The sequence below is a fragment of the Oryzias melastigma genome, linkage group LG20 (genome assembly GCF_002922805.2).
Source record: "Oryzias melastigma strain HK-1 linkage group LG20, ASM292280v2, whole genome shotgun sequence".
In the NCBI taxonomy this organism is placed as follows: Eukaryota; Metazoa; Chordata; class Actinopteri; order Beloniformes; family Adrianichthyidae; genus Oryzias; species Oryzias melastigma.
In genome coordinates, this window is record NC_050531.1 from 12,861,735 (window position 1) to 12,883,073 (window position 21,339).

The following is a 21,339-nucleotide window of genomic DNA, read 5'->3' on the forward strand; positions in this document are numbered from 1 at the left end:
AAAACAAATAGGAAGGGGGGAAAAAACAAAAACATAGAAAGAAAGTGATATACAATGAAACAAATCCATAGCTGCAAGGTGCAGAACGGCACTGTATGTGTCAAGCAAATGTGTGTTCACTCGGACTCACACTCACAGACACACATGCTGGCACAGGTAAGACAAGGCAAAGCTTATCTGCACAAATACTGGCAGGTAAACATCCAGCTGTGGGCTCTTTCCACACATCAAACTACACATTACATTTAGAAAATAAAAGTCAAATCGAGACAACGTTTGTACAAGAGCCCCTTCAACCCACAGTTCCAACGATGGCAGACAACTGCAGACTATGGGATGGTAATAGTGACATGTTTTGGGAAAAGACAGTAACTTCACAGTAGTGGGTGGGACATGGAAACAGCCGACCACTCCTCCTCTCCCCGGAACAGAAGCCAGGCTCCACTCATTGATCTCATTGAGCCAAGTTTGGACCTAAAATGTGCACAGATGTCAAATTGTGTGTCCCTTTCTTTATGAAACTGGATGCTGAACCAAATACATTACTGCTACTGTTTTTCTTGCTGTTTTGGGGTCTTTTTCTGACAAATAAGTGCACAGTTAAAGGTTCAAGGCTGGCTCAAGGAGAGTGTAGCTATACAGTCAGAAGCAGAGTGCCAATAAGGCTTGTGCTTACATTAAAAGACAGAACAGCAAATGTATATTGAAAAAGCAGCAGCCAGCAGAGCTCGCACAAAAAATGAAAATAAAGTAGTGTGTGCACCAAAGAATAGCATTTACTTGTCAAACAGGGTAAAGAAAGGATTAGAATAACACATTATGGGACAATTAGATGATCAAAACTTGTGAGGAGAATTCATCAGAAGCAATAAAACGGTTATCGACATAAATTCAAAGTGTTTAATAGCTGGGTGTTTGTGTACCTCAAACATCCGTGCTGCAGTACACCGCACCAGAGCAGAGGTGTGGACCACCCCGTACCACAGAACCGTGAGCAGCAGTTCATGGTATGCAGGGTTGGCACTGATAAAACAAAGAAATATTGTGTCAACTGACAAATACTCCTTCAAATCATTACATAGACTATCAGGAGAACCGGATTAAAGACTGTGTGTTTGCGTCTCACCCCAGTTCTACAAAGGAGGCCTTCAGGCTGTCGAGAGGCGCGTGTGACAGAGACAGGGTCGTCATAACATCCTCCAAGAAACCCACCAGCAGCTTTCGATCCTCCTCCTTTTAACATTTTACAGCATGTTTGTGTTAAAGTGGAGACATTCAAGTTAAAAGCATGCTTTTTACAAAATGCTTTCACATGCAAGCTGCCCTGAAAACGCTTTTTTTTTTAGGGGGACAAATTGTGTTTAAAGTTTACAGTACAACATTCCTGAACTCCACTGTGTTTTGCAAATGCTGCATATTTTTGCAAACCTAAAAGGAAAACAAAAATATGTGGTGAGTTGTGTTGGTATGGATTTTCCCTCTGAACTGAAAGTAACTGAAAGTTTGACAGTATTTCTTGGTTTCAAAAACTACAACACAGCAAATACATCATTTAAAATGCATGTTTAGATATAAAACTATAGAAAAAAAAATCTATTATGGTATTTAAATAAGAAAACTGCTACTAACACCATACTACCATTAATGATTGTTATTTATGAGATTTATATTAAAGTTTGACTTTCTTAAAATTGGGATTTTCCTTTTCCAAATACCAATACTGCACTACAAACTTTTTGATTCAAAACCAGGTTTCAATTTTTTTTTTAACTTATCTTGAGAACTTTTTGTCTCATTAACAGCCAAGACCTAGAAATAGGGAACTTCTTATTAAAATGAGTTAAAATCATTTATTTCTATAATTCTGATGATAAAAAAGCTTTATTTAAAACTCAAAATGAACTGTAATTTTTGGTTCAATCTTAAGGATGTTATTTTAATTTTCAACAAATGTTGCCAAGTTATAGAATGGTTTAGATTTATGATCCAATAATAAATCCTGGGTTTAGATTTTATGAGGATCTATGAAGAAGGACCACCTTGTACTAATATTGCATTCCTATTTTGTTCTAGTTTTGTTCAAAAATAAGTTATTTCCTCTTAATACATTTTATTTTTTGTTATTGTAGTCAAAATGAACAAAAAAAAATAAAAAATAAAAAACTATTTGCTTAGCAATAGCAAAAAAAAACGTATCTTTTGGCTGTAAAACATTCAATTTGAAGTAATTCTATTAAAATTGTTTGCTTTTTTTTAGCCTTTCTTTCCCTTTTTAAATGCTTGTGTGAAACTACTTGTGTCTAGATTTTTATATTTCAGAAATTTCTTGTTTAGTAAAAATTACTTGCTGAATGGACAGATAATTGTACTACTTTCTTGTAATTTACTTAAAGTTAGTGCTCTATTCTATTTTTGGGTAACCTCTTTTTGCAGTGTGGAGAATTACGGATAATTATTTTACATACCAAATTGAGCAATGTGGTTAATGCATGGATAAAAAAATCTAAAACCATTATTAGAAAATAATAAATTAAATTAAATGAATAAAGTCGTGAACATTTAAGCTGAAAGCTGCTATTCAGTTACCTGATTATAACATGTCAGAACTCCAGTGGCATAGATGGGGACTGTGGCTTTAGTGAGAATGCCATTTCCTGCTGACGCATCTAAAAACAAAATAAAAACAGAACAACTTTGTGCGACATTTGTGTGTATGTAAATATATATATCTCGGACTCCTGCTGCGTTTCTAGAATATTCGAACTTTCACTTACATTTATATAAAGACATTTTTGCTACAAACTAAAAGTGGAAAACTATGACATTAGTGACACAGATGTAAGTAAACATAATCCATATTAACTTTATTCAAAACACACTAAAAGTAGAAATGCAAGTAAAAAAGACAGAACATAACAAGACGAGTCTTTCCTACTCGGATAGATTGTTTTTTTGCAATTTTCTGTACAAAAATATGATCCCTTTGTACATCTAAGGATAACATTTTTGAAGACAAAGTTGAAGACCTAAAGAAACAACGTGAAGCCTCGCAGAAACACAAGGGAAAAGTGCGCCTGAACACCACCTATTGGCATGAAAGAAATGAGAGAAATGACTAGAAAAAAGCTTACCAACATTCTCTTCTGAAAGTCGCAGAATTTCCTGGAATTGTGGTTTAACCTATGAAAAATCAAAACACAAAAAATTAAACAAAAGTATACACTTGCTTTTTGCTTTAGCAGTGATAATTGGAGTTGAAAAGTATTTTTATAAGATCAAAACACAAAATAATGGTACAGTAGCTTGTCTTGCGTTGGATTATAGTTAGATTAAGGTAATTCAAATCAATTTGAAAAAGATTCATATATATTTTTTTTTATAATTTTTAAAATAAACTCAACAAGCACATTTTGCTTTTGCAACATTAGTAAATGCAAAATCAAAATATGACAGTTTACAAATGTATCGCTATAAGAAAAATAGGAAAATGTACATTCTAGTTAGACATTAAATGAAAACAGAAATCTGATTTTTGGTAGCCTGAACCTCAGATTTACGGTTGACATGTGACAGAACGGTACCTTAGTGTTAGTAAAAATTTTGCCAAAGGTGCGACACAACCTCCAGAAGAAGCGAGAGAACTCGTGAACACAGGTCGACGAGGTCACGTTAATGCGACCAACAATCTCTATGAGTTGAGGCAACCTGCAGGAAGACGTTCGTCACTGAAACATGTCAACAAGCAGGTCAAACTATAAACATGAACATTGTAAAATAGTGATTGAACTGGTTAATCCCAAATTAAAGATTCATGAAGAGCAACGGAAGATGAGAAATAGATAAAACTTCAAAACAGCAATAGACAGTTATTGCGTAAATAAAATCTTCACTTTTTGAATATATTTTACTAAAAAATAATTTCTGTACTTTTGGGTGTTATATAAACAGGGAGGGAAATAATTCTCTAAGATTACTGCTGATCACTACATGGGGTTTGACTTGACGTTGAGTTATTTGAAGGATTCCTTTAAAAGCGTGCCCAAGGCCGAAGTTAAAGACAGATTAGAAAGTGTTGAAAAAGCAATTCTGAATGTCAGCGGTTCTTACAGTTGGTTGACGACCCATAGCAGGCTGTCCCAGCCAGTGGTTCCTTCCAGCTCCAGTTGGTGGTCGTAGAGTTGGAGCAGAGCACTTAGTATCTCCCTGCTGCCGATGATGGTAGCTATATCCTGAAGCGGAGAAGCTGGCCTGGGGAAGCGGGTGACTGCAGGAGCAGAGGTATGACAGCACAATGGAAATGATATAGGACATGGTTTGTGGCAAAAGTTCATTAGAAATTTTAGTTGTGGACAGGATAGTTGGGGCGGAGTAAGCCTGCCTCCATTTCCCGCTAGAACTCCAAAACTCAGTTTCTGTGTGTTCCAGATCAGGTGTCGTACCTTCTATGGCAGGAGTGTCTGCATGGACCTTAGCTCTGCTGGTGAAGGGTGCATTCTGCAGCACCAGAGCAAACAGAGGAGGGATGAGCGACTGAAGGGCGGACAGGAAAATATGGAGCTTGTGCTCATCCAGAGCATGTTCCCCCTGCTGCGGAAAGATTGATCAGTACAACAGTTAAAAATCGAATGTTAAAACAATAATAATAATCGTAAAGTTCCTTTACCATGAGTAGCTTTTCTATTCGTGTCAACAGGGAAGGAATGAGTGCAACGTGAAGGTTCCCCAGCTCTGTGCTCCACGCAGAAAAGGCAGGGATGAAGACCTGGTGGACCGCATTGACCACCCGCTCCGATGGGTCTCCAAGTGATAGCAGCATTAATTCAAAACCCTAAAAAGGCAAAAAAAAAGTAGCATAAGGAGCCAAAAAGGACAATACAAGGTCACTTTTCCTCTTAAAACAAACAAACCTGGGAGTACTTGTCAGCATCATCAATGTAACCCATGATAATACCCAGACTTTTGACCACAGCCTCCCTGACCATGTCAGCCTTGTCCTCAGCAAGCATCTGCTGCAACATGGACAACACCAAGGAGCTGCGAATTTCTTTCTGCAGAGACAGGAAATAATGGGGAGACTGAATCCACCTTAATACTCAAACAATCCTTTTTTAATCAACTTTACTGAAATGTTCTCACAGGCAGGTAAGGCGCTAACGCTCCGCAGGACTCAGCCACCAGCAGTCTCCTCTCTGGATACTTGTGGTTAATCTGTGAAGGACAGATTAGGACACGTTGAAAGCGAAAGACGAACATGAATTAAAGGAAAAGGAAGAATAAAGGGGAGTGCCGTCGCCAAAGAATGGAAACAACATGAGAATCATCAACATGCTGACCCTGTAGAAACCACAATTTGTCTTTCCCTGCAGATTCTCAGCCTCCAAATGGGCTGTTGCCATGGCAGCAGAATTTGTTTACCAAGAATGGGGTGACACAGGTGGCAATACAAACAAACCGTGACTCTATTTTTGTCAGACACAAACAAGATATTGGCAGTGATTTTTGTAAACATGGAATAGAATGACACTATATAGACTCATAGTTCAGAAGTGTCATTTTGTTATATTTCTGCTTAAGTCATTCCCTCTTTTTAGTGTGTTTTGTCACCATAAACAATAATGTTTTAGGTTTAATTGGGAAAAAAAATGCTGTCAAAAAACTAATTTGCATGTTTTTGATTAAAAAAAAAACAAAGAAGATTTCAGGTGAAATTCAGAGATTCTATTGATTCAGAGTTTCTGTTGATAGAGGAACATCACACACCTCACAGCTCCACAATGTGACCTTTCTTGTGCTGCGGTTGTATTTCAGTATGCTTGTGTGGCTTTAGCTTCCAGGGACCCGAAAAATAAGAATTTATCTCCCAAGAGCACTGCTGTTCATTTAACATTTTTCCTAGAATTCTGTTTTTTCTTTCTCTAAAAATCGTTCTTATTGTGTTTGTGGAAAAAAAGAAAAGAGATGTTTTTTTTTTTTTGGAGAAGTTTGATCCAGAAGGATTTCAGGTGTTCTGCTCAGCTGGAATCTGCTCACAGGAGGAGGCGTGTCTGTCTACTCCGAACTGCTCGCCTCCTACAACTTTTATGTTCATCTCTCACTTTATTAATTTAAATAAAATATTGCTTTTGTCAAAAGACTACAAATAAATGTCATATTCTATCATTAATTCAATACAATCTCAATCACAAAATATTCAAATAAGTTTACATTTATTTTAGACAGAGTTTTGTTACGCGCGTTGAGGGCGTTCATTGCTTTAAAATGGTTAAAAATGGAAAACGGTGTTAAAAATTATTTATGTACATTTTTGAAAATAAATTTGACTCCCCAAATGTTTGAAGGTAAAAAAAATCAATATAAAAGTGTTTATTTGTGAGGTGTGAACATCACTGTACCTGCTCCCAGCACTGAGGAAGAAGCTCTGCTTCAACACGAGTAGGACCAACGTGTCTTGCGAATGCAACGCAACCCGTCAAGATCATTTGCCTATGGAAACATATATTTTAATAAGAAAATCTTAACCATAAAAGATACACTTGAATGTATTCAAATGTGAATGTGTGACAAACCTCTGCTCATCATCCGGCCTCTTTATTAGATTAAACAGGATGTGTAGGAGCTGGTCCCTCTCTTTAGGCTCTGGATGAAGGCATGCGGTACATAAGATGAGAGGAATCAACTCCTGGTGATGAGCAGAAGACAAGAGAAATAACATTAGATCAAATCATTTGGCAAAATGAGTTTCATGGGAAAAAAGATGGGTTGGTTTCAAGCAGAGTTTTAGACTGAAACAGGGAGAAATGGGATCATCACAGGGGAAACAAACAGAGGTCTATTAACAGCTTCAAAACCTCCACACTCTAAAATACTTTTTAGTTCCTGATTTATTTGAATTTATAGTCACATATAGTTGAAGCCACAAACCATAAAAGCCAACAAAGAGCATTAACAGGCCTAACACAGCTGACGCACACATGCCTAATGATCTAGTTCTCCACCTAAAAAACTGAGCCCAGCCCCGCGGTTCAGTCAGAGTTCATGGGCCCTCCTGCCAGAGAGAAGAAAGCTCAGCTGCCCTGAATACAGGGCCTCCACGGCCAAACTGCGGCCAGCTCGACATTCCCGCTACACATTCCCAAATTAGAGAGTGCGCACAGAGTTAAAAATATTTCGTTTTTCAAGCTTTGCTTCTTTCCCAGATATCATATTCCCCTGCCAAGTCTTAGAAGAGCAGGAAAATGTCCAGAGCTGGAATGGATAGATGGACCCAAAGGCAACTTGGGTAAAAAAAAATAAATATATATATATAGAGAGACTTTTGTGAATCATCCATTTTCCTAATCTTGTACTACTCTTTTGATCTTTGTCACTTCTTGGTCTATTAAAAAAAAAGTTAAATAAAATGCAAGAAGGGTATTTAACAATGAGTCCCATCTGGGTTCATTTATTTAAGTGTCCAACAAAAAATAGAAAAGAAAACCAAAAGGAAATTACTTTAATCCCATTTAATTTTCACAATAAATAAAAAAAATTCTGACCTCTTAAAAAAAGCTCAAAACTTCACAAGATTCATATTTAACAGCCCAACACTACAGAGAAAACAAGAGGGATGCCTTAAAGGTTAGACATCTAAAAAGCCAGAAGCTGCGTTCCCTTTCAGCCTTCCCCATAGAAATCTTCTTCAGTAAAATCAACATTTACCTAATTCTAAAAAAAACACTGTGGGCAGGTAGAGTGGACCCATAATCCAGGAAAGCTGCCCCTCTTAGAAGCCACACTAATGTCAAAAACCAAACAGTCCAGGTTTTCCAGTAAAATGTTAATATGTCAACATCTGATTGAATTTCCTTTAGACACCATTGCCAATAAAAACCCACGAGGCTCCAGATCTAAATTATTTCTAAGAATTACAACATTTTTTTTGGCTATTTCTGAACGTTGATTGTTTTTAATTCTCATGCTCAACCTAAAATGAACATACAGTTACACCAAAAAAATAAATCTTAACTAACCGCACTTTCCAAAGACTGATAATCAAGAAAACCCTCAATTAAAGTTGCATTAAATCTGAAATTTTCCCCTTTATTTGTATCTTAAATAAGAGTTTCCAATTGAATTTTGCTTCTTTATTTAGGCCAAAATAAGGTTGTCATCCAATATCAATCTCTACATTTCATACAGCCTTAATGTAAGTCAAGGTTGTGGCAAATGATCACAAATCAAGGCTTTTTCATAGGACAGAATAAATGCAAACACTATAAAACTCCATGTAGTAAATTTAAGAATTTGAGTGTGATCCTGAGTCTACAAGCAGAACCTAATGATTTACAGAGTCTGATAATATAACCAGGTGGCAACCACAGACTCCCTCTATACTGTTTTACGTTAAACACCTTCTGTGCTTACGGGGGTGTCATGTTCAAACGGCTTAAGGTGTGTTTAGAACTAGAAGCTCTTTGTGTTTGGAGCCTCCTGCGTCTTGGTCGGTTAACGTAACAAACACGGAGCAAAGTCCAGAGCAGGGAGCTGATGTGTTGATGTTCGGTGGGGTTTTGATGTCTTGCCAATCCTCTCTGCAGACTTGTTTGCATTGATTTAGTAAAGAGATAAAGACTCTCATAACGGCTTGTGGTTGACGGCAACTACACAACCATGACCATATGCAAAGCAGCCCAACTGAGAACCTCTGTACCTGCACTCACATAATTTCACCTCTTATCACGTTTCGACACACGTTAAAGACGTACACAAACAGACATTTATATATTGCATGCAAAAAGTTAGTGTAAACACTGCACCTGTGCAGGTGTTTGCACTTGCTTATAGGGAGCTAAGAAAATAGCACTTTTTAAAAATATTTGATTAAAACGCCAGTTTTATAAGAAAAAGGAGATCTGAAGACGCTACATTTTGGTATTAATAATAACTGAAAACATGTGAAAGAGTCACAAAAGTGGTTCACATTTACTTAACGTAATGGAAATTACCACAAAGCTTAATATCTGCTTGGAAAAAGGAAGTTTTAACTTTTAAAGACCGGCTCAGAAGAAAATTTAGGGTTTTTTTGGTGTTTTGACATGTTCTGTAGGAGTATATAAAGAAAATTAGGCTTAAGATTGCAGTTCTGAGTATTTATTTATTCAAATTGTTGGCATCTGGCTCAAAACTGAACAGCTGGATCGCTTTACCGCTAATATTAGGCTGGGCTTGTGAGTGGCTATAAGCTAGCATGTGAAAAGATGGGTGACGGGAAGTGGGGGCAGGCTTATCCCACGCCAACAGTCCCGCCCACAACTCAAAGGCAAATTTCTGATAAACTCCTGCTGCTCAGCAGAAACTATGTCCCAGAAAATGACAAGTTTTTTTTTTTTTTTGGCTAAAAACTGCATAATCACATTTAAAACACAACTAGGAACGCTTTTGAAATGGATCAAAAGATATCGGGTTTACAGTCAGTATTTTAAATGTTAAACCACTTCAAAATTTCTTCCACATACATAATTATAAGACTCTAGATTAGCTTAAATAAACAGAAGAACATCAGGAATAGAGTCTAAAAACATGTAACTTTCATACGATGCAACCTGACACATCAAAAGCTAACACTGTCTAGCTAGGATTGTCACATGGGTTCATGCTTAGGTTACAAAGCAGTGTTAGTTTACCAAAGTGTATCATTTATCAGCGAAAAGTTATTTAAAATAACAAAAAAACAATAGGCCTAAGTCAGCAGTTTAGCTTTGAAAAAAATGTCATTGGTTAGATTATTTTCGATATATAGGCCATGTCACAATCATGCACATGAGTGAAAGACTCACCTGGCAAAGATGTGCAACCATTCTCTAGAAGAGAGGCATGCATGAGAGTGAGAGAATGAGTGAGACGAAAAAAGAGGAATAAAATAAAGCCAGTGAAGGCAAGAGGGCAGCAAATGCGACAGACCCACGAAATACAGCCAATGAGAAAGAAAAGAAAAGCATCGTAAAAGAAGACCAAATCCCAACCAATAGATGAAACACAAGTCAACAGGGGATTTGCAGGTTTAAAAACGCTTTTATTTCTAGTATTACATCTATTTTAAATCATTATTTTCCTAAAGTAAGAGCAGTATTCAATTAAAATGACTTATTCTAAAACATTATTAGCCACAAAAGTAAAGAACCAATATAAACTAAGATTCATAAATAAGGTTACATAAATTAAAATATACAACCTACTGGTACTTTTACTGCTACATATTTAAAGCTTAAACTGATGGGAAGCTGGAGAGTTTCACCCTGCTCCGCCTTGCTGCCCTGTGTGCATCTATTGCACATTAACAAAAGATGTCACTGGTGATGATAACAATGAAGAGGATACAAGGAGAAGAGGAGGAGAGGCTTAAAATGTGGAAAAATCCGATTACCTCTCGTTTAGCAAGAAGGACATTAGGGACAATGTGAGGCAGACAGCGTCCCAGCATGAGCATGACACTCTCCTCACTGTCTGCTATACGGGACACCTGGAGGTAACAGGGAGATTATGTTGGTGCGTCTTAATGTACAGGGTTTGATTCAGATCGTAGCCATGCTCACCTCTGCTCCGAGGCGGCTGTCTGAACACATTCTGCAGAAAGACAGCAAGGCTTGCTGGAAGGCTGGGGATAATTTCCTGGAAAAACAAATGCCAAGTAGTTTACTGTAAAATCTGCATCATTTACTCTGAACTCTGCTTTGGATATCGCCTCGACCACTAAATGACAGTGCACTGGACTGACTTTGCTACCAGAAAATGCAGCACAGCCAGTAAATCATGTAACTGCATTGTTAGTAATTTTCCTTTTAAAAAAAAAAAAAACTCTTAAAATAGGAAGTATTATTTTTGGATTATAAAGGTGATAAAAAAGTAGTATTTTACAAAGGAGAGCAGCTATGTTTTGGGATTGGGGTTTAAAAAAACAAACAAAAAACTGTCACTTACCGCCATCTAGTGGTCGTATGAAAAATGTCTCTCACTTAATTGATGGTACTTAGTCAGCAGTAAATTACTATCAAATGCATTTAATATATACATTATTATTTAAATTCACATGTCATGTTACAAAAAAAAAAAAAATCAAAATACTAAAAAGGGTTTATGTCATACGGTTGTTTTTTTTTAAGTATAAACAGTTGACATTTCTTGGAATGGGAAAAAAATGAAAGAAAAAGCTTTTTTTGTTTTAAAATCACAATACTTTGATGCCGTTTATTAAATAAAAATGTAATTTTGTTCAAAGAAAATTACCTCTACCTACAGACTCAACAGCAAACTACCAAAAACTATTTTTTTCTCTTTTTCAATCCACTTTGTATAGTCTAAGCAGCCAATTATAGCCTTGAATGGTTGCTACTGATGGATCAATCAAATCGATCTCGGATGCACTTCTTAAATTCAGTCATTACTGCGGTTATATATCATTATCTACGGAGTAGAAGAGAACAAAAAAGTGATGAACTGGAACTGGCGAAAGGGGGATTTAACCTGAGCTTTGAACACAAAAAAGTAACTCAACATAAAGAAATAAACATGAAAGAAATAAAGAAAAAAAAGGTCTTTTAGTCATTACACAACAAGAGGGAATAAAATAGTTAATCAAGTCCAAAGGACATCCCTGTGGTTTCTTCTTTTGTTTTTCCACCAGAATCCTTTTTGGGGGGAATTTTCTTACTGAGAAGGAGGGTCTAAGTGCAGGGATGCCCACTGTAACCCTTGTGCTATCCTAAGTATGTTTACATTAAAAGTGGGGTCCTCCATAAGATAGCACAAGGATTAATTTAGTTTAGCAATCAGCTATTGTTTATATTTTATGACTGATTTTATGTTTTTGGACACTAACCAGTGTACAGCCTGTTGAGACAAGTATGTTGTGTAATTTGGCTAAATAAATAAAACTGAATTTAATTTTATTCACCTGTTTGGCTGATCAAAGTGTACACGTGTCTTGTTGCAGGACTGTAGCTGGGATGTTTTCTGCTTAGCAGGAGGGTCTCCCCCATTTCCGGGCTCTGAAACCCCTCGACCTTCAAGATTCTGACCGTTATCCTGAAGATACGACATAATAACGTTAGGATATTGAGATTAACTCAGGGAAGAATAAAAGATACACATTAAAATAAAATATACCACAGAAGGAGCGTCGGTGCAGGAGGTGATGATGTTAGAAGAGGAGGAAGGATGAGGTGAATTCTGGGAGCTCAGGTCTAGTGTAGCTGGAGGCGGAGAGGAGACGCTCCTTTTCAGAGTTTGAATCTCACTGTGAAGGAATTTCAAAACAAACAGGAGAATTTTAAATGGAATAAAACTCTCATGGATGAAGCATGATTCAATAACACAATGTCTTACTTAAATGAATCGTAAGGACAGTTCATCATTGCTATAATGCTCCAAGAGTTCTAAGCTGAGAACATTCCTACCTCTGTAGCTTCTTGATCTGGTCAGCCAGGCTCTGCTTCTCACTGTTCAGAAGACTGAGCTGGTACTCCAACTCTTGCACGACTTCTGTTTGTTGCTATAAAAACAGAAGAAATTACAATAATATCTCAACTTTCTTCAGCTCTAAATGAAGAGTAATGATGACTTCAATTATTATAAGTCTACAGCAAAAGTTTAATTTGCAAAAACACTATAATTCTAATAATAGACTTCTGCTCTGAAGCGACAATTTTTAGACTAAATTAAAAAAAACAAATAAGGTCATTTTTATAAATTTAAATTAATTTTTGTGGTTGAAACTAATAACTTTTTTTTTAGGTTTCAGTAAAATCTATGTATATAATAACTTACAAACTTTATTTTATACTATGGCTTTCATTTAATTTTAGTAAAAATGTATCAAAATTTTTAAGGACAAGCATATTTTATTTATTGCTGTAGAGAAATAGAGATATAACAAATAATTAGACAAAAAGAGAATTTAAAAAGAAAACTATTTTGAAGCAAACGGTATAATCAACCACGAAAATTCATTTGCTTATCTCTTGGCTGATTTTGCTGAGAAGCAACTAGACAGCAAAAAAAAAAAAGTAAAAATGGAAAATGCAACTAAATCTAATATAGTTGCTTGTCAATCAGACAAAATGCTTTTTTATGAATTAAATGACATTTTAAGTGATCTGTTAAGACTCATGAGCTGATCTAAAGCAGAAAAAAACAGAAAATAAAATGTATGTTAGACTGATTGACTTTTTCTTATGTTCTGCAGGAATAATGCTAACTTAAAGCATTTTTAAGGTTAAACTCAACCTTTAAATTATTCTAATAAGTATTAAATCTTTATCAGTGCCCTAGAAAAACCAATTCAAAGCTGCACAGATGAATAGCGGTTGATGTGTTTGAAATTTTTGCAACAATGCGTAAAAAACTACGATAAAACCTCAACTATTGGTGAAAGAAGCAGAAAATAGTGGAGTAGTTTTTTTTTTTTTTAATGAACAGGTAGATGATGAATAATATGCATTTCTGTAATCGAACAGGAAAACTACAGTCCGCCGCACTTTGACACAGACCTGCTGTGACAGGCCAGGCTTCTTTGAAAACTCGGATGCGACGCAATTCCCCGGCAGCTCTGAGGGGTCCACTCCTACTGACACATCAACCGTGTCTCTCTGTGAAGGGGTGACGTTTCCACAGTTTCTGTAGAGCTGCAACAGATCAGGGGGTTTGGGGATGTTGAGGCCGACGTCATCCCACAACTCGAAGTCCTGAAATCACAAAAGACATAAGAAAACATTTCGGATCGTTCGGATTACAACCAAAAAGTCAAATTCTTGTTATATAATTAGATCAAATAACACATTTAAGACAAAAAAATCTTTACCTGATCATCATTTTCATCAGAAAAAGTAATAGATGAGAGTTTGTATCCATTCTTTAATAGATATTCGTTGACGAGGAAGTTTAAGGCTCTTTTCTCCAGTGGACGTATTGGCTCCTAAATTAGAGAAAAATAAAATAAGATTTCTAATATTTACATTTGAGAAAAGTTGTTTGACATACTGTTGCATATTTTGCACCCTACCTGAATTTCAGGGCTTGACTTTAAGTTTTTTCTCTCCTGAGAGGAAACTTCACACTCTGGGGAAATGAAAACACACCAGATTATTTGAAAAGATGGTGATTTTAAGTAATTTGAAAATATTTTCTTGGTAACAAACGAAAAAAAAAGGGAAAAGCTGTAACAAAAAGGGTTCGGGTGGAGAAGAATTTAAAAGTACGCTACACCTGCTGCCTGAGTCAAGTTGGCGCGCAGAGCCTGAATGGTCTCCTTTGCTTTCCGTAGCTCAAACTCCAGCACTGGACAGGAAATTACAACACACACAGGAAGTGGATCCAACCAAAGACAGGAAACAAACAAAACAAAGATGGGTGTAAAAAAAACTTAGAGATGAAATAAAAGATTAAAGTTTGTGAAGCAAAAAAAAAAAAAAAAAAAAAAACAGGATTGCATGCAATTTACAGTATAAACAAACACATGCAGCAGAGGATCATGGTAAAGCTGTCAAAATATATTTAGTTTTTATTTGTTAATTTAGTGTGTAAGGCTATGTCCGAAGGGATTTCCTGCTCTTGTTTTCCTCCCATTTATTACAGTGGTGTGGCAACATTAACAAATGGGACTTAATCTGTAACTCCAATCAAACTATTATTTAGAAATGCATTTTTAGTATCTCAAAGCTGTCTGACACAGGTTGTTTTCCAGCAAAACGTTTACTAAGAAGATCAATTTTCAGTTTCAAGCCACTCAAAAAACAGAAATTGCTCAGAAAATGTCATAAATCCATTAAAGATCAGATATATATTTATTTACTTTAAAAAAATACAAAAACAGTTATTAGAATGACTGAGCTGCTCTTGTTGGCATAAAAACAGCATATGGTGGAATTCAATTTGGCTGCTGTCAGTTTTAGCTTTTGCCAATTGAAATGGAAATTACTAGATTAACACTGAATGCAGCAAAACAACACACAAGATCTGAGGACACGTTAGAGTAACACAAGCAAAGTAAGCAATGGAGCTGGAAAAATATATGTTGCATATCTGTGCACTTAAAATCTGCTTTTCAATTAAGCCATCTTTAATATAGAGGTACACACAAGTGCTGAAGTTTTAAAATGTATTACAAATAGTGGATGACACATCCTGATTAAAATATTTAGCTAAATTGGGTGTTTTTTAGTCATTTAAGTAGTCATTTTTATCCCCCCCCCCAAAAAACACCCATTCTTCTTCTGTAGCTTTTCCAGCAGATTAAAAGCACACAGATTGCAATCGCAACAAAATGAAAAACCAAGAACTGAATCGGGAGAGCAAAAAAACAAAATCAAAACAGAATCTAGTCTGAATGGAGTGACTTGTCCAGAATTTCACTGGGGTTTGATCAACGTCAGGAGAAAACCAGAAAACCCAGAGTCAGACAGCTGGGGGCAATTGTCTTAGCATGGAGTACAGGTGGAGCAGGACAGGAATATTCAAAAAATGAAGGGAGGGGGAAGTGATGAGTGTGAAACAGAGGCAATTTAGTAAGAAATAAAAGGTGCTTTATTGTTGGAATAAGGTGAAGCCACCACCTCTGCTGCATGGTTTAACTACGCACTAGAGCTTCAATACCTGCTGTTGAAAGCTCCCAAACCACAAGCACATCATTCAAATGTACAGAGAGTAATTGCAAACACTCAAGACTTAAGCTACTTGAAAATTGCTTTGCTGTTATCGTAAGATTATACATTTAAAAACGATAAAGTTTGTGGACGGCTCTTTATGTTTTTTATTGTTTCAAGCTCAATGACGAAGAGCTGATGGAAGAAACTTATGTTTACATTAACCATTATATTACGGCACATTGGTCATGACTGACTAAAGTAATGGTTTCCATTTGCCATCAGCCCAAGACTTTAGATATATAACAATGATGGCTCCTGCTGGACGAGACAGTCTATTAGGTTCCTGCAATAAAGCAATAAGAGTGTTTGTTTTCTTTTAGACAACATTAATAACCACAGAGCAATCAAAAATAGAAATGATGAGGGTTCATATGTATTTTATATATTATTATCATGTCATTATGTGATAGACTGGGTGTAACGAAGCGTATTTTGGAGAATGCTGATGAATCGTGTACCAGAAATACATCAGACTCACTCGGCAATGTGATAACGGACAGGATAAAGCAGTCACCACAAGCAGAAAAATACACTGCGGCTATTAAAAAAAAAAGAAAATAGGAGTTTTTACTATGATGTTTGACCCTTGAATATTTTTTCTGATATATTTTCTCATCTGACAAAAGAAAATAAGAAAAAACTACAAAAAAGGTTGTGAAAGTGAAGCTAAATATTTACGTATTTTTTTCCCTAAGAATATTTTATTTATAAATTGTACCACCTAACATTTTTTAAAGAAGTATATTAAAAAAAGAAGTTGTATTAAATTCTCCTGTTAAGCATTACAGCTTTAAAATCATAATTGCACAGTTCAGGTATTCCTTTTACAAATACGATGCCTTTTTCTTTGAACACTTTTTGCTCTCTCCAGTGCTTTTCCGAGGTCAGGTCTTGCTTGAAGTCCGGACGTGAAGATTCATCTTACCTGCAACTCGTTCGTCTGACTCTCGGTTGCCGTCATCTGAGTAACGGGCAAAGTCCAGGGAGTCCAAGGTGCTAATGCTTCCTGCTCGATCTGAACGGAAACATAGAAAATTGCAATCAATTCATCAGTTCCTCACATAATACAGAATATTTTTTGGTCAAACCCAACTAAAAAGAGTTTTAGAAGGACAGTTACATAGTAGTGGTAGTTTATAGTACAGCTTAAAATTGGGAAAATTCACCATTTTAACTAAGCATAACAGTAGTAGCATTTATTAATTATTTTCAAAACTGTGATATTTAGTATTGTTGAACAAAACCAAAATAATCACACCCACCAAGCAATCCATATAAAACTGATAAGTTGTTCATATTTCTTTGTAACTGATTTTGAATTAAAATTTTACATCATGTCTTAAATATCAATATCAAACTGAAAGGGAACATAAGTGATAAAATTATGGATAGATAATCAGATTTTCTGAGGTGACCCTGAAAGGTAAAGAAGACCCAGTCTAATAAAAGTTAAATTCCAGCGCCAAACTGGCTCAACAGGAACCTTGTTTAACCATTGACCACATAAACCTGATTATTAGGAAGACCCACGCTCATATTTCACTGAACTAGGCTGCCATGGGACATTGGCGGTGTTAGTTTCCATTCCATTGAAACACAAGGATAAAAAGTTTTGTTTTTTTTGTTTTTTTGCTCACTGGTGTCAAGAGAAAATAAAGAGTCTACTTTATCCTTAATGGCTGGAAAATCCTCATTGAAAATGTTAAATACCAAACAAAAGATATATAAAAAAATAAAGATTTATTTACACAAAATAAGTGCTCACCACCAGAAAAACTAATATTTTTTGTACTACTACTACATTTCTAAGATTTACATAAACACAAACTAAAGATTTAAATGAGCAAAAAAATATTTCTTATAAGTAATTTGTCCAACATATATATATTGTGAGATTGTCTTGAACATGTTATCTACAAAAACTGTTTTTTTGTCGTAGTTTTTATGCTAGCAGTAACTTTTAGAAACCAGTCCAAAATAGTACACAGTACTCAAACTACATCAATAATCATCAAATAATATGATGCACAAGGATGATGAGGCAAAAAAAAAAAACGGACGTCATGATTGCATCTTTTCAAAAAGAAACATGACATTAGTCTGTATTACTGATGCAAGTGTAAACCAGTTTATTTACTTCTATGCAAAACATAAACAAAAGAGCATGCGTCAGGCAGAGGCTAGTTATAATCCCAGCAGCAAAACCCTTTTAGAATGACTTATTTAATCACTTCTCACCGCAACCAAGCTGTAATTAAAAATCAACATCCCAAATATTTAAAGCCCAAACACCAACAAATGTTAACATGATTGTTTAGAAAATTCCAAGGTTAAGCATTAGCAACCTCCAACAGAAAAAAAAACTTAAAAACAGAAATGTTAGTCACCAGTCTTTGTTAGGACAAGATTCCTGGGCTCTAAATTAACACTATTTTGAGGATTATTATTTTAATAAACAAATCAAAAGTTGATTGGTCAACACATTTTTGTGCTTCTATCAACTCCCACATTTTCTTGATGGAAAGTTAGGTGGAGTCAGCTCCTGAAAATAACAATGTGCGTCAAATTATCTCTTAACTTATTCAACAGCTCATTGACAAAAACTAATCAGTTATTGACAAAACTAATCAATTGCTTAAAGCCGTGACCCAAAAATCAAGGTGTGACCTTAAACCCGAGGATAGCAAATTGTTGCATCCTTAAGATCCTTGCAAAGGAAAGCTAAACTTTTGGTTATTGCATCATTTCTTGTGTTCTTCCATTGATAACTGCGTGGTTATCATGTGACGGCTTGTCCCATCATGCTACAGAATGTTTTTAATCACATGCTTCTGCAACAACACATCTTTTCAACAATAGTGTGCAGTCAGTACCGACAGAGGTAAATGAGTTGATAGTTTTTCAAGCTAAGAAATGTGTAAAATATTTTTGTTGACATGTTTTTCAAGTCTTTTAAAAAATAAAATTGAAATGACAAGCATCTAGCAATTATTACTGCACTTAGAGTTACATTAATATTTTAGATGCATGAGAAACTCTTGAAAAAAAAAACAATTTAGTTACTGAGATCTTGGCAAATAGATAAATAAAAGTAAAAAATAAAAAAATAACTTCTTGGGCACCATTTCCTTTAGCTCATAACTTTACTCCTGTTTGATTAAATATGGATTTTGTCGTAAATTACCTTCCAAAATATCCCAGTTTCAACTATCTTGGAATGCCAGCAGCTATTAAAACAGAAACTCCCACTGTACAACTTTTGTAGTTGTGCAGTGGAGGTCTCTATGAAGATACCACGTCTCGTTCACTGCAGAGTTGTACAAAAACCACCACAAATATATGACTAGCAGACAGATCAATATTTAATTCTATAGGTTTAATGGGAAAAGTGAAAGAATCTCACTGAAAGCTGCATTCCTTCTGCAACAGCATTCTGTCAGGAGGCGTAAAGCTTACTCTATTTTTAAATATTTTAACCTAACTCACCGACTTTGAAATGACAACTACTACAAAATAAAATTATTTATTTGTCTCAATCCCTCCTGTTTTCTGTCACTAGTAAGCTACTTTAAAGTCCCACTCAAGTCATATTTTCATCTTTTGTAAAAGCATTCCAAATAGTCTCTTAATTATGATTATGTCATTGTTAGGCAAAAAAATTATAATTTTCAAGGACATAGTTTATGTGGAATGGGAGGAGTTCATCAGAAGTTTGCCTGGGCGGGACTATTGACGTGGGGTAAGCCTGCCCTCATTTCCCATCGTCCCTCTGTTTACACTCTCTCCTGCTCGCTTACAGCCCCTCACACCCCCAATGGTGGGTCCAACACAAATGGGGAGCAACATGGAGGCTATCCAGACATACAGATTTGAGTCAGATACCAGCTCGGACAAGGAAAACAAAGGCTTTATTCGATCTGTTTGTCTGCAAGTGGGTGCATCGGAATGAAGTGGAGCAGGGGCCAGCCGATTGTAGTTTGTACGTCCTAAATAAGCTTTTTCAAATGCTCCTGAATAATCACAATTTAAATAAAGAAATACTCAGAAATTCAATTTTAGAACTAATTTTCTTTAAATATGCCCTCCACCATGAGCAAACTGCGACGAGAACATTTTAAAAACACAATTTTCTTCGGAGCGGGTCTTTCTTCAACACCAACTACTAGCTTTGTTTTGGGTTATATTGTGTCGCATCTGAGGAACTCGTCCTCATCTGACTAAATTAGGTCAAAAGGCTTATGCTCATGTTCTCAAATTCCCATTATAAATAAATACAATTTAAAAAAAAGAATTGCTCAGTTCAAGCTGATTTTTAATTCATGCTGTTTCAAGCTTAAAAGTAAACTTTTCTTTTTGTTTCCCCCCTCAAACCATAATTATCATTTCCATGACAGGAATGTTAACAGGTCAAAAGGCCATTCAAGGGGTAAGTGTGACACATATCCTTCAAGATTAGACATACTGATTGTATTTTTAGTCAAACTGGAAGAATCTATTTATGGAATTTGCTTCTTTAACAAGGCAAAAAAAGGGGGATATCTGTCAACTATGATGTCACTTTTAGGCAAACACTTCATCTTAAAGGTCTCAGTAGATAAATCAATATTTTAAATGGAAGTGTTCCTGCCTAGTCACATTTCATTGATTCTCTAGAGAGGTCTTTTCCATCTGCCATGACAGCTGACCCACAAAAACCCGTCGGATGAGTGCGGCCCTCAGGGCAGGAGCAGCAAACCGATATCTCAAGATCAATTGACTCCCAAAACAGTGTCCAAGCTAACGTTTGCTAGCTGCCTCTTTTTGCGGTTAAGGTTAAAGGCTAATTAATAGAAGTGGGTGGACGTCTGATGCACAGGTAGCAGGTAATGTTACTCACTCAGTGGTCCTCCGGGTCCAAGAACCTGGTCCTTGGCAGGTGGAGTGCCGCCTTGTCGTTCGAAGTTGCCAGGGTTGGAGAAATAATCCCTCAGTCGCGGAAGCTCTCTACCTGCTTCCAGCAGTTCGGTGTGAAACTCCAGGGCCGTGAGAATGAATTGGTCCCGTAACAACTGAGCAGCAATTATATCTACGGACACCCGAGCCTCGGTGCTGCCTGCCATAGCGGAGGTAGCCGGGGCCGACGCGGAGATGCCCTCACCGTTGGGGCTCGTCCGGTTACTAGACAGCAGGGGAGTCGGGGGCTCGGCTTCTGCAGGTGGAGAAAAAGGATTCCCTGGCGGCGGCCCCGGTGCCCCGTCGCTCGGGCTTCTCTCTGTGTCAACGCTTTCATTTGGACGGCGTTCGGCTTCTTCCTCCGAATCGCTAAGATTGAAGGGATTCACCGACGCCATTTTTCCCCCCACTATAAAGATTTTTTTTTTTTTAGCAGTAAGCTAGCTAAGCTAATCAGACCCGCTTCTTCCTGAATGGATACGTTCTGCTGGCGTTTGTAGCGCAGGGAATGCGAGGCTATGATTGGCTAAATTAGAGGGATGTTACCCCTAAGCCCGCCTCCTTGATGGGAGGCTAGAATATCATTGGATATCCTTCTGTAACTAGGCGGGGCACCTTTGACAGCTACTAGCTTTTGGCAAAAAAAATGAAAAAGCTAAAACTAATTTTATTTTCTTCACATAATAGGCAAGTTAAATGGTAAATAATGATTATATAATTTAACACCAAT

The 21,339-nt window shown here is 36.5% G+C and overlaps 1 protein-coding gene across 7 annotated transcripts in view; it reads right to left on the reverse strand.

Moving 5' to 3' along the window:
- Positions 1–21,159, reverse strand: part of relch (RAB11 binding and LisH domain, coiled-coil and HEAT repeat containing) — a 30,155-nt gene extending 8,996 nt beyond the window's left edge. For 3 of the 7 annotated variants that reach the window (XR_002920078.2, XM_024279797.2, XM_024279796.2), the window contains exons 1-24: positions 20,554–21,159; positions 16,603–16,692; positions 14,239–14,310; positions 14,036–14,091; positions 13,835–13,948; positions 13,524–13,718; positions 12,432–12,526; positions 12,142–12,271; positions 11,930–12,060; positions 10,572–10,647; positions 10,403–10,498; positions 9,816–9,839; positions 6,567–6,679; positions 6,393–6,483; positions 5,137–5,208; positions 4,908–5,048; positions 4,664–4,828; positions 4,440–4,587; positions 4,108–4,264; positions 3,582–3,705; positions 3,132–3,180; positions 2,587–2,666; positions 1,127–1,233; positions 924–1,023 (exon numbers count right to left, since the gene is read on the reverse strand). Coding sequence is in view for 6 of the 7 variants with exons in the window: in XM_024279797.2 (XP_024135565.1) it covers positions 924–1,023; positions 1,127–1,233; positions 2,587–2,666; positions 3,132–3,180; positions 3,582–3,705; positions 4,108–4,264; positions 4,440–4,587; positions 4,664–4,828; positions 4,908–5,048; positions 5,137–5,208; positions 6,393–6,483; positions 6,567–6,679; positions 9,816–9,839; positions 10,403–10,498; positions 10,572–10,647; positions 11,930–12,060; positions 12,142–12,271; positions 12,432–12,526; positions 13,524–13,718; positions 13,835–13,948; positions 14,036–14,091; positions 14,239–14,310; positions 16,603–16,692; positions 20,554–21,007 (2,880 nt within the window). In the remaining variant the exon portion in view is untranslated. The remainder of the gene's footprint in view (positions 1–923; positions 1,024–1,126; positions 1,234–2,586; positions 2,667–3,131; positions 3,181–3,581; positions 3,706–4,107; positions 4,265–4,439; positions 4,588–4,663; positions 4,829–4,907; positions 5,049–5,136; positions 5,209–6,392; positions 6,484–6,566; positions 6,680–9,815; positions 9,840–10,402; positions 10,499–10,571; positions 10,648–11,929; positions 12,061–12,141; positions 12,272–12,431; positions 12,527–13,523; positions 13,719–13,834; positions 13,949–14,035; positions 14,092–14,238; positions 14,311–16,602; positions 16,693–20,553) is intronic. The other 4 variants (XM_024279799.2, XM_024279798.2, XM_024279800.2 and 1 more) reach the window with 3 other exon arrangements.
- Positions 21,160–21,339: the final 180 nt, after the last annotated feature.